At 35.8% G+C, this 17,741-nt stretch overlaps 1 protein-coding gene across 10 annotated transcripts in view; it reads right to left on the bottom strand.

The window, feature by feature from the left end:
* Window positions 1–17,741, bottom strand: part of Trim37 (tripartite motif containing 37) — a 174,422-nt gene that overhangs the window by 109,413 nt on the left and 47,268 nt on the right. For all 10 annotated transcript variants that reach the window (XM_013519212.1, XM_013519217.1, XM_013519214.1 and 7 more), the window contains exons 3-7: window positions 13,835–13,875; window positions 11,803–11,919; window positions 8,495–8,582; window positions 4,698–4,820; window positions 2,315–2,438 (exon numbers count right to left, since the gene is read on the bottom strand). In XM_013519212.1, coding sequence (XP_013374666.1) covers window positions 2,315–2,438; window positions 4,698–4,820; window positions 8,495–8,582; window positions 11,803–11,919; window positions 13,835–13,875 — 493 coding nt within the window. The remainder of the gene's footprint in view (window positions 1–2,314; window positions 2,439–4,697; window positions 4,821–8,494; window positions 8,583–11,802; window positions 11,920–13,834; window positions 13,876–17,741) is intronic.

Below are 17,741 nucleotides of genomic sequence, written 5' to 3'. Positions count from 1 at the left end.
CATCCTTCCTTTCGAGAAGAATACAAGTATGTTCTACCATGTTTGGCCAGAAGAACAGATTTTGATAACCAGTTTTCATAGCTTTTATATGGGCACATTGGTCTAACTTTACCAAATGGTTCATTTGCTACACTGGGATAAAACATGCAGCTCATTTCTTAATAGTTAGAAGTCCCATTAGGTTAGCAATTAGAGAAATGCAGAAGATGTTAACTTAGTGAGAAGCAAAAAATAGATTCACAGAAGTTTTAATGGCCAAAATCAGTAGTTGGACCATGTTGTGTGATTGTAAGAAAGACTGAGAACAGTGTGTATGGAGATTATGGTAGTTGATTATATTTGAGCTCTGAAAGCAGAAATTAGTAAAATGATCCAGACCTAACAAAGAGTCTGTTCCAGTAGGTAAGCCTGGAATGTTTTAACTAGGTTTGGGCCTCTCTGTTTCAAAGAGAACATATATATGTGTAAGTGTGTATATGTTCATATATATGTGTGCATATATAGGTATATAGTTAAGTCATGAGATTAAAAATGGGAGAATTTTAGAAAACACGGGGGCTGGGGATTTAGCTCAGCGGCAAAGCGCCTGCCTGGCAAGCGCAAGGTCGTGAGTTCGGTTCCTGGTACCAGAGAAAAACCAAAAAAAACCATAAAATAAAATAAAATAAACTACTACATAAAATCACATTAATACTGGTAAAGACTTCAATTTTAAAAGTCCTAATATATACGAACCTTCTAGTACTCTACTTGGCTTAAGGAACTTAAAACAGTCTCAAATGTTATTTGAGACTGAAGAAAGGCCACTCATACATATGACTAACTGCAATTGAGAGCCTAAAGAAACAAAAAATCCACAACTTTCATTTACATGAAATCTTTAAGTGGCACTGTGAATGGCAAAGTCAATGTCTATAGGTTTCTTCTAAATTGCTCTATGGAATGGAAAAACTGGACTAAAATGTTAGTTCAATCTAAAATGATTTTCTTTTACAGATTATTTACTGATAGATCTTGGGGGAAAAAACTATTAAATCATATAGTACAGATTCAAAATATAAAAATGATTCATAGAATACTATGAGAATATCCAGACCCAAATATATTTAAATTATTAAAAAGAGGCTGGGGGTTTTAGCTCAGTGGCACAATGCCTGCCTGGCAAGCACAAGGTTGTGAGTTCGATTCCTGGCACCAGAAAAAACAAAAAAACAAAAAAATAAAAAGAAGTTAAAGTGGATGAAACACTATTTTTTTCTTTTCTGGTGCTTTAAACAATTTATTTAACTGAAATGGACTTCCATTTATTTAATTGAAGTGATTTCCATTTATTTTGATACATCTTTTCCCTATGGTGATTTGTAGGATCTTCAAGCCAACATAATAAATATTTGGCCACTTGGGTTTATACCTACACAACACCTCAGCAATATCTTTCAGCAAGAAAAACACTGAAGAGTAAAGACCAGACACAATTAACTAGACAGAATGAAAATCTGCTCCAAATATTTGTTTCTGAGGTAAAGGCACCACACACCTAAAAACAGTATTTTTAAAGACACAAAAGCATAGCCAAAACCTCCGAAAAGGAAGACAAAAGTAAAAAAATCTTTGTTCACACCTTATTAAGGTTTATATATTTTTCATACTAGATTATGATGAAAACTGCAAAGCTAGTTCTGTGTCAGTAAAATACCAGATGAACTAAGATTATAGGTAAGCTCAAAGACACTAAAACAATCAAACAAACATTAGCACAGATTCAAACTATTACTTAAATTTTATTTTCAGTACTGTACTAGACTCCATAATCAAAGAATAATAAGAGAATCTTTAAGGAACCAAAAGTGTGAGCAATACAAATACTGTAAATGTATTTAAATATAAGTTAGATATAAGATTGAGGCCTACTAGAAATTGGAAACCAAGACTTTATAAACCTGTAAAAAATGTTGAGGGGACTACTCTGATATTCCTAAGTGTGAGTTCTTCACCTCTAATAATAGACAGAATAAATGGGAATAGGACATTAGCAGTAGGATCATTTATCAAAGTTGGTTTTAAAAAAGGAAAAAAAAGCTACCTAACACTAATACTAGCAATAACGAGGTCCATTAGCCACTAGGATTCTCACCCAAATGGCTGAAAATTTTTCTTTCCAATAGTTTCTAAACACAAGTCAGGCAGATGATAAAGTTATCTACTATTTCAAAAGTCTATCTTATAAACCCTCAAGAAATTTACTCTTCCAAGACTGAACCTTAAGGCAGCTCCAAGTAGCATATTCTCCAAGTAGCATACAAAGAAAACTCACCCATCAGTGTTATAAGTTTATTTTTCAGCTGTGTGTCTAATCGTGCAATCATCATTTCCACTGCATTCCTAATTTCCCGAACACGCTCATCTTTTGCATTTCTTACAGCTTCTACATTTCTTTCCTAGAAAATAAACAGGTAAAAAGAATTTTAAAACTTCTGTTTAAAAACAGAAGTAAACAGATATTAATTCAATCACTGTAAGTATTCTTAAAATCAGTTATCTCTATAAATATATAAACAAATATTTTTATAAAATGTGAGCATGGGTAACTAATTCCGAGTACTAAACTAAATTAGTTTAAAGGTTTTAAAAATAAGCAGTTAAAGTATACTCAAGCATATTTAACAGAAACATCAACAAAAAGGTGTTATTAGAAAACACTGGTTTACATAAATACATAGGCCATATGTGAAGCCATAATCATATCCCTGATAGGAAACTGCTTTTTAAAAACTAAACCAGAAGCTAGGCATGATGGAGCTCTTGTAATCTCTGCACTTGGGAGATTGAAACAGGACAATCACAGCAAGTTCGAGGGCAGCCTGGGCTATGTAGTTCAAGGCCACCCTGGGCTACAAAGCAAGGTCTTGTCTCAAAAAACCAAAAACAAAACAAAAACTAAACCAGGAAAGTCACTTCACAGACTGAAAAACCCAACAACAAATGAAAAAAATGTTTAAAAACCAGTATCTACTGTAGTCCATAAAGTTTTTGCTTTGAGAACTATATACAAAAAGAGTACATTTTTCTAAGACTGCACTGTTATCTATAGATTTCCAACTGACACTGCAGAAAACAAAAAACAATCCTTTGTATACTTAACAACTTATTATTATATAAATACTAGCAATAAAAACCTCCCTTTAGAATAGCCTCCTAATGTGGTTAAGAAAAAATAACAGGTAAAAGGTAGAAGAAGACCAAACAGAAACCACTCAAATTGCTTATTTTTCAAAATGACTTTGTAGCACACATTCAATTCTACAACACTACTTTCCATATAAAGAGTGTTACAAATAAATACTTGGACTTTGATTCTTGAAAGGTGAAACAAAGAGAACACCCGTTCTTAAGCCAAAAATGGTATTTGTAACTGTCATTTTGGCAACTTTAAACAAAATACATTCCAAAAACATATATAATACTTAAGCACTTGAAGTTTATCACATTTTCTCACAGAAATAACATTTTTAGCCAGGCATAGTGGTATACACCTGGGGAGGGTGAGGCAGGAGCACTGCCATGAGTCTGAAGCCAGCCTGGACTCCGTAGTGAGTTCAAGGCCAGCCTGCAAGACCTTATCTCAAAAAAACCGAACAAACAAACAAGCAAAAAAATAACATTTTATTTTGTTTTGTTTTGTTTTGTTTTTCTCCGGTACCGGGAACTGAACTCACGACCTTACACTTGCCAGGCAGGCGCTTTGCCGCTGAGCTAAATCCCCAGCCCCTAAAAAAATAACATTTTAAAATATACAACATTCACAAAAACTATTTGATCCATACAATTTTTTTTGAGCCATACAGTATTTTAAGAAAATTATTATGGCTGTGTCTAGATGCACCTCCAAAGGCTCATGTGGTCTTAGGTGGGGCTTTGCAGAGGTGGCTAGATCTAGGGGGGTATCATGCTGGGATCAAGGATTTGGTGCTGGGATTGTGTAATACTAGGATTAAGGGTGCCCTACCCTAGGTGAGAGTGCTACATGCCCTAAGTGTAGGTAGCCTGAATAGGATATAAGGGACAGAAAGAGGGCTGCTGTTGTCAACATTCCCCGCTAACTGCTTTTGCTGCCTCCTGCTTGCCATGGACTATTTCGTCTCTGTGATGCCCCTCTGCCATGCCACCCTGCACTGGAACCAGCCAATCACAGACTGAAACCTCTATAAACTGTTGAGCCAAAATACACCTTTTCTCCTTTAACTTTGGGCGTCAGGTATTTTCTCTCAGCAACGAGAAAAGTAACTGAGACAGTCAGTAGTAATAAACATCACTTTTTTGACTCTTTTAAGAATCTATTCAGAACATCACAAATAGTTCTCTTTTGCAGAAGAAACCTTCCCAAAACTGGAAATCCAAAGAATAAGTAAATGTAACAACTCTACTGAAGCCAATGTTGAAAAGCCAAGTATTCATTCTGTAATAAGCAGACTATTTTAAATCATCAGGTGATTCTCTAATTCTGCATGAGTTAAATCTCCAGCTTCAGCTCCTTCCCTACTGGCCAAGACTTTGGATGCAAATTCCTCAGCTAGCTTGAAGTTTATAAGCCTGAATAAAATAACCCTATCAAATCTGAAATCTTGATCTGAACATCAGATTGATTTGCATTACATTATAGAATATAAAAAGGATGCTCATGCAGCAAGCAGTCTTACCACTTCTTGAACTAAGCTGATCAGTTCCATGAGACGTCGACGAAGTTTGGCTACCTCTTCATTCACCTTAGTGACATGCTGCTCATAAATTTCTGCCAAAGGTTTAAAGGTATGTCCACCGTGCTATTTAAATTAATAAGAGTAGTTTTAAAAGATTTTCCTGCATCTCATCTGCATTTACACCACCATCACCACCCCACTTTTTATAGTACTAGGAATAAAACACAGCCTGAACATGTGGGCAAGTACTCTACTCTTGAGCTACATCTCAGTCCATTTTTAGATTTTATTTTGAGACAGTCTTGCTAAGCTGCCTCTGACCTGTGATCTTCCTGTCAAAGCCTCCCAAGTAGCTGGGTTACACAGGTGCAACACTATATATTCCTTTCTCATACTGTGAATACTAATAAACTGGTAAATATTTTTAAATGTGTATTTTCCAGTTACCTTTATTTTATTGAAGCAGGCCAGTAGACACATAATCATTGGGCCCATGTACAAACTCCTTCAAGATCAGAAGTAACGGACGCTTACCACAATGTTCACATTTACCTAGATATCTTGGCTCATTAGAAAAAAAACAAAATCCTGGGTTGATATGTAACTAGTGGTAGAGCACTTGCTTGCCTAGCACAAAACACAAGACCCTGGGTTGTATCCCTAACAATGCAAAAAACAAACAACAACAAAAAAAAAACCAGAAGAAGAAAAGAAAAAAGCATTTTTTTCCCAGCTTTTTGAGACAGGGCCTCACTTCGTAGTTCAGATTGGCTTTAAACTCATTATGTAGCTCTGAGTGCTCTCGAAGTCAGGGTGATCCTCCGGCCTCAGCCTCCCAAGAACTGGGATTACAGGCATCTGCCACCATTACAGGCATCTGCCAGGCTTAAGAAAAAGAAAATAGTAATCATAGTCCAAATCATCTCTCAAAGCCTATTAGCCACTCTTTTCTTAGACAGCACTAGCTTTCTTTTATACCCTCAAATTTCACTGGACATGGTAGCACATGCCTATCATATCAGCACTTGGGAGGCTCTGGCAGGAAGATCACTGTTAGTTTGAGGCCAACCTGGGCTACACAGAGTTTAAGACCATCCTGAACTACAGAGTGAGACTCTATCTCAAAAATCAATCAGTCAATTAATCAATCCTCAAATTTCTTCCCACCAGGTCTTCACAAAAGTTATTCCCTCTTATTCAAAAGTAATCCCTACATTATCATTTTGAGTTCTCTATCCGTAAAATGTATCATACCAACCAAATGCAGAATTGTTATCTGTCTTGTTCATCACCAAATCCTCAATCTCTAGCACAAGTAAATAAATCAGAAAGATTTAGGAGGACTGGAGATGCAGCACAGTGGTGGTGTATTTGTCTAGCATGTACAAAGCCCTATGTTTGATTCTCAGTACTGTAAAAAAAAAAAAAAGACAGAGAAATAGAAAACAAGAGAAAAAGAAAGGGAAGGAAGAAGAGAGGGAAGGAAGGAAAGGAAAGGAATACTTGAGGCAAAAATCTGTGTATATAGTTGGCAAAAGCAATGAATTCATTATTCACACCACAAAAAACAATTACTGTAAAAGCTGGGACATGTTTGTAATTCCAGCATTCTGAGAGGCTGAGGCACGATGACTTCAAGTTGAAGCCCCACCTCAGCAATTTAGCAAATTTGTGAGAACCTGTCTCAAAAATAAAAAAAGGGTAGTGATGTAGTTTAATATAAAGGCCCTGGGTTCAATTCCAAGTACTGCAAAAAATAAAGAAAGAAAGAAATTACTGTAAAGATAGAAAGCTAATACAAAATAGCATGATATGCCCAATTGCATTCAGTTCAAAGAACAATGTTTTGGTGCTAAAAAAACTAATATTCAATTCAATTTTAGAAACATTATTTGTAACTCTTGCTGGGCAAGTAAGACTATTAGATTTCTATTACAAAAAAGTCCTTGGAGCTTCAGTAATATAGTTGGTTAATATGCAACACTTACCTATTACAAAAAAGTCCTACAATGGATAAAGGCTATTATCTAACAGAGAAAAAAAGCTGCAGCTTTTCACCACTTTTTTTTTTTTAAATAAGGTCTTGCTACGTTCCTTTGACTAGTCTCAAAACTCATGGACTCAAGTCTCTCATCTCAGCCTTGGGAGTAGCTGAGACTACAGACATTTTTCCACCACACCCTGAAAGATGTGAATTTTTAAATATTCACCTAAAAAGTATGGAAAAGAATGTTTCCATTGGCTTTTACAAACCTGTCTAAATACTAAACTGTAAAAACTGTTTCTTGGTCAGCACATTAGTATTCAAATTTGAACACAAAGCTCCTCAACTGAGCTCTACTCAACCAAGTGGGCCTGTCATTCTCTCTGTGAAATATACCAACTGGTACCCATAGAATGATCAAGTCTCATGATGAAGAGGCAATTCTAGTTGTCAACTCTCTTCTATTCCCACAATCACTTATTTTCCCCACTAAGACTATTGTACCAGGCTGCAGATGCAACTCAGAGTAGCATGGTCCAGCCCTTAAGGTCAATCACCAGCACCATGAAAAAGAAAAAAAATCTCATGCTTTTTCTCAATTTATATTTATAACTGTATTTACCACTAATAAATGATTTAATTAAATATTAAATACATACTAGAACATGACTATAAAATAACAAGCTGCTTGTAGGTAAACTAACCTGAATGCCTTTTTTTTTTTTTTTTTTTTTGGTACCGGGAATAGAACTCAGGACCTTACACTTGCCAGTAGGTGCTGTGCCACTGAGCTGTATCACCAGCCCACCTGAATGCTTTAGACTTAAGAAACACAGACTGCCTTTTTAAAATTTATTTATTTATTTATTTATTTATTTACTGATTGATGGACTGCCTTTTAAAAATCTGCTTTTGAAGCAAGGCTTAGTGGTACATTCCTGTAGTTCTAGCTACTTGGGAGGCTAACACAAAGAAGATGATAACTTGGGCACAAAGATTCAAGGCCAACCTGGGAAATAAAGTAAGAACCTATCTCAAAAACGAAAATAATCTGCTTTTGAAAGAGACTAGAAAGAAACTATCCAGAAGGGTTATACAATTTGAATATTTTCACTCAGATTGTTTTAAATTCTTGGTATGTATGTATGCATGCGTGTATTTATTAATTTACTTTTGGTACCAGGAATCAAACTCAGGACCTTGCACTTGCCAGGCAGGCACTGAGCCACTGAGCTATATCCCTGGCCCTCTTGCTCTGTTTTAAAGAAACCAAAGTCAGAAATTGTAGTCAATATATCAGATCAACTAAACTTTAAGGGCCGGGGATACAGCTCAGCAGCACAAGCTCTTGCCTGGCAGGCACAAGGTCCCGAGTTCAATTGCCGGTACAAAAAAACAAACAAACAAACAAACAACTAAACTTTAATCAAAGTCTTTGATCCTACAACCAAAAATTTAGAGATAAAAGTAGGGCTGAAGATGTAGCTTACCAGTAGAATATTTGTCTAGCATGCAAGAAGTCCTTGTGTTCATTACACAACATTAAAAAAAGAGGGAGCTAGACATGAATATACATTCTATAGGTAATAGGTTAAAATATTAATTTAAGAGGTTTGCATTTGCATCACACACCCTCAAAGAAGTTCTTCTGGAATAAGAAGTGTAATATCTTTAATAAGGCGCATATAAAGCAGATGCATTTTAATTTTCATTCTACAGAGTAATGATACTATTTTCTATCTAAATCAAACAAGTACTTAAAAACCTTCCAAACACTAACTAAACACAGTATGCTTAAATTTATTCGGCTCACCATTCCTCCCCAAAGTGCACACTGATGGCAGATACACTTCTTACAAGTCCAGCAAAACACGCTAAGCTTTTCATGATGATTTTCACACCTATATATTTTAAAAAGAAAATAGTTATAAATTAAGTAAATTAAAATGGAAACATAATTGTACCAATAAATTTCTAAGCTTAGGCGAACAGGTCTACTTTAAATGACTGTCTCCAAAAAACAACATGAAATATATTCTACAGCTTTGGAAAATTAAGCTAAAGAATTATATATTGACAAAATTTCTTAAAGTACTGTTTCATTACTAGAAACATACGCAAATTGCAGATTCCTTTCTAAATGATGTACAAATGTAGCACCACTGCCTAGCATCATTACAGATGATAAATACTAGCCTACTGTTCTATTTTGGGCTTAATACTCAGATTGACATGTTTACACATACATAAGCATGTGTACATGTACAAATACTTTTCCTACACATGACCAGTGATAATAATAGTCAACATGTAATTCATTGCATACTGTAATATCAGATATCATGGGAAGTAACTCAATTTTAAGTTTTCTCTTAAACCAGGTATCCATATGCAAAACAATGGAATTATACTCTATTATAGACTAAATTATGTCCTCCCAAAATTCATATATGGAAGCCTTAACCCCCATTATGACTTTATTTGGAGATTGGGCCCTTAAGGTAGTAACTGAGATCAAATAAAGTTATAAAAAGGAGACCCAAATCCAATAGGACTAGGGCCCTATAAGGTAAACACATATATAACAAAAACCATGTTAGGACAGAGCAAGAAGGTGACAAGTCAAAGAAAGAGGCCTCACTAGAAACCAACCCTGCCAGCACCTTGATCTTGGAATTTCAGCCTCCAGAAATTAGAAAAAAAATTTCTAATGGTTAAGCCACCAAGTCAGTGGTACTGTTAAGAGTTGCCCTAGCCAACTAATTCAGACCTTAACTTTATATCACATACAAAAATGAACTCAAAATGGATCAAAGAGCTACATGTGAAACCAAGAAAGAAAATTCTTAAAGAAAAACACGAAGGGGAAAAGCTTCATCACATAGGTTTGGCAGTGTTTTCTTGGATGTTATTCCAAAAGCTCAGATGACAACAATAAAATTATATCGGACATCAAAATTTAAAACGTGTGCACATTCAAAGTCAGTCAATAGAGTTAAAAAGCAACCTAAAAACAAGAAAAAACTGCAAATCATGTATCTGATAAGTGATCAACATCCAGAACATAAAAAGAACTTCTTCAACTCAACAAGTTAACACGTACACCATAGATTTAAAAATGGGCAAATAACATATGTACACATTTCTCCAAAGAAGATATATGAGTTCACATGGCCAACAAGTATATGAAAACGTTCATACTACTATTAGTTCCTAGGAAAATGCAAATCAAAACCTCAGATCCAGGGGCCGGGGATATAGTTCAGTGGCACACAGCCTGCTTGGCCAAGTGCGAGGTCCTGAGGTTGATTCCCAGTACCAAAACAAAACAAAACAAAACCTCACATCCATTAATGTCTGTGATGAAAACAAACAAAACAAAAACAAAGGACAAGCAAACCCTGAAAGTACTGGCTGGGATAGAGAAACTAGAACCCTAGGCACTGTTGGTAAAATTGTAAAATGCTATAGACACCATGGAAAATAGTATGGAGGGTCCTCAAAATGTTAAAATAGAAAACCAGGCATATTGGCCCATATGCCTGTAATCCAACTGCTCAACATGTGGAAGCAAGAGAATTCCAAATTCAAGACCATCTTGAGCAACTTAGCAACAACTTGTAAGAGTAGCTCTCAACACAGCCCAAGAAGAAATAAAAGGTCCTTCTACATAGTGATACCCACTATCCTTGAGGAAAAAAATACCTAATTGTTCACCTGTGGAGTATATTATTATAGTTTCTCTTATATGAGAAACTCAAAACTGTAATTTAGGAGCAAAATAAAAGATGATAGGAACAGGAAGGCAGGTTTTGTGGAGAGGGAAAAGTAATCTGAGGATGGAGGAAGAAAGGAAAGGAGGGAAGTAAAAAGGAATGAGATGAGATATGTGTATGTATCAACTCCCCACAATGAATGTATTTATTATGTATTGCAAACATATAATTAAAAAGGAAAGAAAAAAAATACAGAAAAAAATTAAATCATTATTTTTGTGTGACTTCCATAATGCTGTAGAAGTAACAGAAATCCTTAAAGCCGAGTTTAACTAGAATAGTAGAAACAACACTAGGCTTTATTTCTGGTTATGAATTGACATGGTAAGCCTCTTTCATTTCTATGGGTCTATTTCCTCAGCATAATAAAGGAACAGATACAAATTTTTCTAATGATCCCTGAAGTTTCAACCTCTTGCTTTAATATGCTATGCATTTAGAAATATTACTTTATTTAAAAAAAAATGAAACATTCAAAGCCAGATGTGTGGGGGCACACCCCTGTAATCCCAGCATTCTGGGAGGCTGAGGCAAGAGGATAACAAATTTAAGCCTGATCTGGCCAATTCAGGGACTTAGGGAGACCCTGGCTCAAAAAGTGAAAAAAATAACAACCCCCCTCATCAAAATAAAAAGTGAAAAAGGGCTGGGAGCCCTTTACAGTGTGAAGGCCTTTGCTTCAATTCACAGTACAATAGACATCATAAATAAACAATATTCCTGTACCTCTCCTAAGTTATTTTACCATTGCTGGACAGTGTTGCACTGCAATTAACCATGTAGTTTCTTCAGTTATAAAAGAGATGACTGTCATGTTCCTATACCTATCCTCATAACAACCCTCCAGATATGATCAAAACTGCACCATCATATGATGAAAGACCATGTGTTCATTATTGCTCAAAGACTCTATTCCCAAGACAGTCTCCAAAAATAACACCGTATTATTGTGTTCCCATTAAACAGGCAGGAATTGTGCCTCTATCTCTCCTAAATGTAGCACAGAACTTTATGTACATGCATAAATATGTATGTATATTCATGCCATAAATGTAAACATTTTAGTAATTTTAAATATTAAAGAACAGAATTATCAAATAAAAGAATGCTTTAAAGACTATTAAATTCCTCACTTATAAATAATTAAAAGAAGACTATTAAAGTGTCATTAGGGTTAGAAGTTTAGCTCAGTGGCAGAGCATACTTCACAGGCATGAGGCCCTAGGTTCAGTACCCAGCACTAAATGCGGGCATACACACACTCTTGTACACATGCACATTTATATCATATCATTAAAATGGCATGTGGTAAAACCTATATTGAACAAAGAAATTGAGGGCATACTTGTCCTTTTCATTTTCTTCATGTTTGGTGAGACTGCAGAGTTGAAGAGTATCAAGCTGTTGTGTTACTTCTTCTGCCCAACGACAATTTACTAGCTCTCGTAGCTGGAGTGGAGCACTAGAAAGAAAATCCACACACATATTCTAACTCAGGATTCTGAGATTAATTTTCTAAAATAAACACATTCCTCCAAGCAGAGCTCATAATCATATTCATATCATAATACCACTAAAATAATGAGGGGCCAGGAACATAGCTCAGTGGCACAGCACAGGTCTGGCAAGCGCAAAGTCTGCTGATTCCTAGCACCAAAAAAAATAAGTAAGTAAGTAATAAAAAATAAAATAACAAAAACACAATGAAACATAAGCTTTGAACTTTACTTTTACCACATTAATACATCATTTACTGAAAGGAAAAACCAACTGAACAACAAAAAATACTGATAATTCAGAATACAGACTTAACTGCCAAAAAGATGTCTATGGGGCTAGAAATACAGTTCAGTGGTAGAGCGCATGCTTTAATGTGCCCAAGAAGTGGGTTTGGTCTCCAGAACTACAAAAAAAAAAAAAAGGGGTCAGGGGCTGGGGATTTAGCTCAGCAGCACAGCACCTGCCTGGGAAGCGCAAGGTTGTGAGTTCGATTCCCAGTACCGGAGAAAAACCAAAAACAAAAAACAAAAAAGAAAAGAAAATGATAGCTACTACCTACATGTGACCATTTTAATTAATTTTTTTTAACTGAAATGTCAGGCCATGCCTGGTGGCGGACACCTATAATTCAAGCGCTCAGGAAGCTGAGGCTGGAGGATCACTGCAGAGTTCAAGGCCAGTCTGGGCTACAAAATAAGTTCAAGGCCAGCCTGAACTACACAGTGAAACTTTGTCTCAATAAGACAAAAAAAAAAAAAAAAAAAATCCCTGAAATTTCATCACCCAGTCACACTAGGCATTTCAAGTGCTCAATCACCATATGTAGTTAGTGGCTAACATACTGGACAGTGTAGAAATATAATACTACTGGTCTTCTCACAAGCTAAGAAAAGTAAACAATACAGAGTAAAAAATGGGCAGAAAATGGACGGTACTCTGGCATCAAAGGTAGAAACAACCTAAATATCTCAGAATGTGGGCATAAATAAATCAAGGTATAATTATAGTGGATAATTCAAACTTTAAAAAAAATGACATGCATCCATACCATTAGGGAAAGATATCTACCACTTTTTAAAAATTATGAGGGCCAAAGGTATAGCTCAGCAGCACAAAAGCCTGGCAAGCCTAAGGTCCTGAGTTTGATTCCCAGTACCAAAAAAAACATTATGGCCAGGTGTGGTGGCACACACCTGTAATCCTATCACTCTAGGAGGCTGAGGCAAGTCTAAGCCCAACCTGGACATCTTCGTGAGATCCTACCATGAAAACAAAGCATACACACACATACACAGTGAATGGCTGGGGTATAACTCAGTATGGAGGCCCTGGATTTAGTACCAGTATAGCAAACAAACAAACTGAAACAATAAAACATATACAAACACACACACACACACACACACACACACACACACACACATAACAAGTAAGGAATAGTGGCACATGCCTATAATTCTAGCTACTTGGGAGGCTGAGGGAGGAGTATCAAAAATTTAAGCCCAGCGTGGACTACCTACTAACTTAGAGAGACCCTGTGTCAAACTAAAATCTAAAAAAAGAACTGAGGATATAGCTCAATATAAAGGCCTTCAATGTCTAGCCCCGCCCCACACCCTTCTATAAGAAGTTATACAATGATTTTCTAAGGCAAGGGTAGAACATACCAAACAATGTAATGCATCCTACATAAACCTATGTCAGATAAATTAGTCTCTCCATTTTTTTTCTAGACATACTGCTTATGTTCTATTCAACAGTATTCATAAGAAAAGTCTAGCAAATTGAAGGAAAAAATGCCCTTAGGAATCTGAGGGTACACTCTGACCCCACAGCCTTAACATTTTCCAAGTTCACAAACGTAGCAGAACACTTACCGGCAGTGAGGACACTGAGCTCTCTGCTCTGTCAGCCAACGCTATGAAGGTAAAAAAATTTGGCTTTTATTGTGTAAACTCCATTAATTTGTATATATTCAGTGTTTACAAAGCAAATTTAACAAGTTAAATTCTCTAATGCCTAAATTAATTTTAGAGATGCTTATAGAAATAACAGGCAATCTACTGTCTCATTATCCTAACAGGAGCAAACTTTCAAAATGACAGAACTTATCCTAAAATAGTTTAAAAAGGCAAAAGGTTTATACAATAGGAAAAGAAACCAGAGTATCCTAAAATAGTTAAGAGGCTACTGTCCCACTGGAAAGGAAGTGATTCCAGGACTATCAGGGTTTCATAAGAAACATACAATCTTCACAAAAATAATGATCCTGTCACTCCATTCTCAAAATTAAGCCACAGCAATGATTTTCTTCTATCTAAGCTACTATAAAAGCCCTGAGAAAGTTTAAGATACTACTAAAGTTTTTTGAAAAGTAAACTAATTCTGAGGTATACATATTACAGGCATATAAAATTAGACATAAAGTATCAATAGGTAAAACACACACACAAAAAAACCCAAAAAATAGGTAAAACAACAACTTTTCATAAGTCTTAAGATTTTATAGTTTGGTAATTTAAACACCTACTTACTTTGGTTTCCTTACAGAAGACAGTAATGTCTCTATTAAACCTCAAATTTTACTAATTAACCATTTAAATTATTATTGGAGGGGCTAGGGATTTAGCTCAGCGGCACAGTGCCTGCCTGGCAAGCGCAAGATCATGAATTTGATTCCCGGTACCAGAAAAAGACCAAAAAAAGAAAAATTATTACTGGATTAGGAACAATTTCACACCATATACCAAAGATACCAAAATATTCTGAATACTTGTCTGAAGACAACAGGTTAGTAGCTAAAAATTTTGTTTTGTCTAGCAAATAGGTACTGAGGTGAGTAACAAATCCTGCATCAATGTATTCCAAATATCTATAATTTCTGTTCAGCCCTTTCAACTTTTTTAAAAGAGCATGAACCTTCACATTAAATCAAATAATTCAGTAATAAATTTCTCAAGGAAACCTTAAAGGACAATAAAGGTTTACAGATGAGGTGGGCATGGTGGAGCACTCCTATAATCCAAGGTACTCAGAAAGCCAAGGCAGAAAGACCCCAAGTTTGAGGTCAGTATAAGCAACTTAGTGAGAGCCTATCTCAAAATAAAAATTAAAAAGTAAAAAAGGCTGAGGATACCCTCTCAGGGGTACATTTGTAGTACAATGCCCTGGGTTCAATACCCAGCACTAGAGCAGAAAAAAGACTTAACAAGAAACAAACTACTTCAGAACAAAGAAAGCTGGAAGAAGGAAAAAAAAGCAAATAGAAAAAAAGGACCTCTCTATTCTTAATAAATCTTAACAATGTTTCTTTGGTCCCTCAGAAAAAATGAGATTTGGGTCAGGTTTCTTCCACAAAAACCACACTCTAACCATGTTACTCCTATGCTAAAGTCCCATCTTTCCCATACTTCTCTTCAGGCTATACCTCTTTAGTCTCACCCTACAACCCAGCAAGGTTAAATGCTTTTAAATATGCTTCCTCTCCTCACAGAATATTCATCCACAACTTCACCTGAAATACTCCCATTCACTTAACTTCCAGTTTATGTCACTTCCTCCTAAAAACTGTTCCTCACACTCCGCAGACCATCTTAAACACTACTGCCATGCTCTCCCACAGCAACCCATACTTTCTCCTTTGTTGTATTTTGTAATACTCTAATGAAGTATGCATTGGTCTTATAAATGTTGCTAGATTATAATCTCATTAAAGGTTGGGACCATGACTGCGAGTGAGCAGATCGTATTTTAAAATATGGTCAAAACAGGTCAAATGCTACAATATATATCGTTCACATCATACTTGTTTACATAATCCGTTCCATTTCCTGTCCCGTAGGAATATTTTTATATACATAAAACTTGCCTGCCTATTCCAGGCTAGAGTTAAACTTTCCCTTTATGATACTTTTACCTTGTATTCCATAATCTAATTTAAACATAAAATAAATATGGCAATTTTAATACTAAAAAAAGCAATGTTTCTTCCTAACCCAAAGAAAAGGCAAGAGGGCAAGGGATATAGCTCAGTGGCACAGTGCCTGCCTGGCAAGTGCAAGGTACTGAGTTCAATTCCCAGTACCAAAAAAAAAAGAAAGAAAGAAAAGGGCAAGAACCAGTGGTTACATATTGATGCACTGGTAATATTACACAAAGACAATATATGGATGGTAAATAAGCCCTTGAAAGAATCCTTATTCATCAGAGAAATGTTAATTTAAAACTAATGACTGGCCAGGCATGGTGGTGTATGCCTGTAATCTCAGTACTCCGGAGGCTGCAGCAAGAGAGTTACCTTGAATTTGAGCCCAGCCTGGGCTACATAGCAAGTTTAAGGCCAGCCTGAATTACAGAGCAAGACTCTCAAAAACACTCAAAAGAATGAATGAATGAAGCCAGGCATGGTGGCACAAGCCTGTAATCCTAGCACTCAGGAGGCTGAGGCAGGAGGATTGTTTCAAGTTTGAGACTAGCCTGGGCTACAAAGTGAGCTCAAAGCCAGCCTGAACTGCATAGCGAGACTGTGTTTCAAAAAGACAAAAAAAAAAAAAAAAAAAAAGAAAGAAAGAAAGAATGAATGAATGAATGAATTAATTAATTAATTAATTAAATGACCTATAACCCCAGCAACCTGGGAGGCTGAGGTATGAGGATCACCAGCCTGGGCAACTTAGATCCTGCATCAAAATGAAAAATAAAAAGGGTCAGGGGTATACCCCAGTAGTAGAGTGCTTCCTACTGTGCACATGTCCCTGGCTATGATTTCTAGTACCTCAAAAGAGCATCAAAAAGGAAAAACACAATGAGATAATACTACATACCTATAAGAATGGCTAAAATTTTAGGAACTGAACATATCCAGTAGTGGCATTAATTTGGAAGAAATAAACTCGCATGCCCTGCTGCAAAAGATGTAAATTATTACAACTATTTTAGAGAAGTTTGGCAATTTCTGAAAAAATTAAACATATTCACATGACCTAACCATTCCATTTCTAATTAAGAAAATACAATAAAGCTGGGTGTGGTGGTGTACACTTGTAATCCCAGCATTTTCAAGGCTGAGGTAGAAGGATCACTGGGAGTTCAAGGCCAGCCTGGCCTACATAGTGAGTTCAGGACTAGCCTGAACTATAAAGAGATCCTGTCTCAAAACAAACGAACAAACAAATACTAAAGCTTCAGTCTATTCAAAGACTTGTATATAGCTGTTCATAGCAGTTTATTATATAATAGTAAAAAAACTGAAAACATCTTTATATGTCCATCAGTATGTAAATGGAGAGACAAACTGCAGCACGTGTATACAATGGACTACTACCTAGCTATAAAAAGGTATACTACTGACATACACAATGTAGATGAGTCTCAAAATAATACTGCTAACTGAAAAATGCCAAATGCATTTCAATACATATTGTATGATTTCATTTGTGTAAAATTTCAGAAAATGCAAACTTATCTATAGGACAGAAAGCAAAACACCTTCTTCTCTGAGGACAAGTACAGTACGAGGGCACATGGAAACTTTTGGTGATGACATATATGTTCACTATCCTGACTGTAGTGATAGCTTCACAAGTATAAACTTACTAAAACTTACCAAACTGGAAAAAAAAAAAAACCTTTTATCAAACTGTATAATTTAAATGTCTATTTATTATGTCAATTATATTTAATGAAAAATGACTGGCAGAATGAAAACAAAACAAAGCCAATAATCACAGGCAAACATAAAGTGCTGCCAAGGCTGAAAATCAAGGGGTCAAATAAAACGAAAAA

The sequence above is a fragment of the Chinchilla lanigera genome, unplaced genomic scaffold (genome assembly GCF_000276665.1).
Source record: "Chinchilla lanigera isolate Chin_1 unplaced genomic scaffold, ChiLan1.0 scaffold00050, whole genome shotgun sequence".
Classification (NCBI taxonomy): Eukaryota; Metazoa; Chordata; class Mammalia; order Rodentia; family Chinchillidae; genus Chinchilla; species Chinchilla lanigera.
This window is presented reverse-complemented; position numbering and strand designations above follow the sequence as displayed.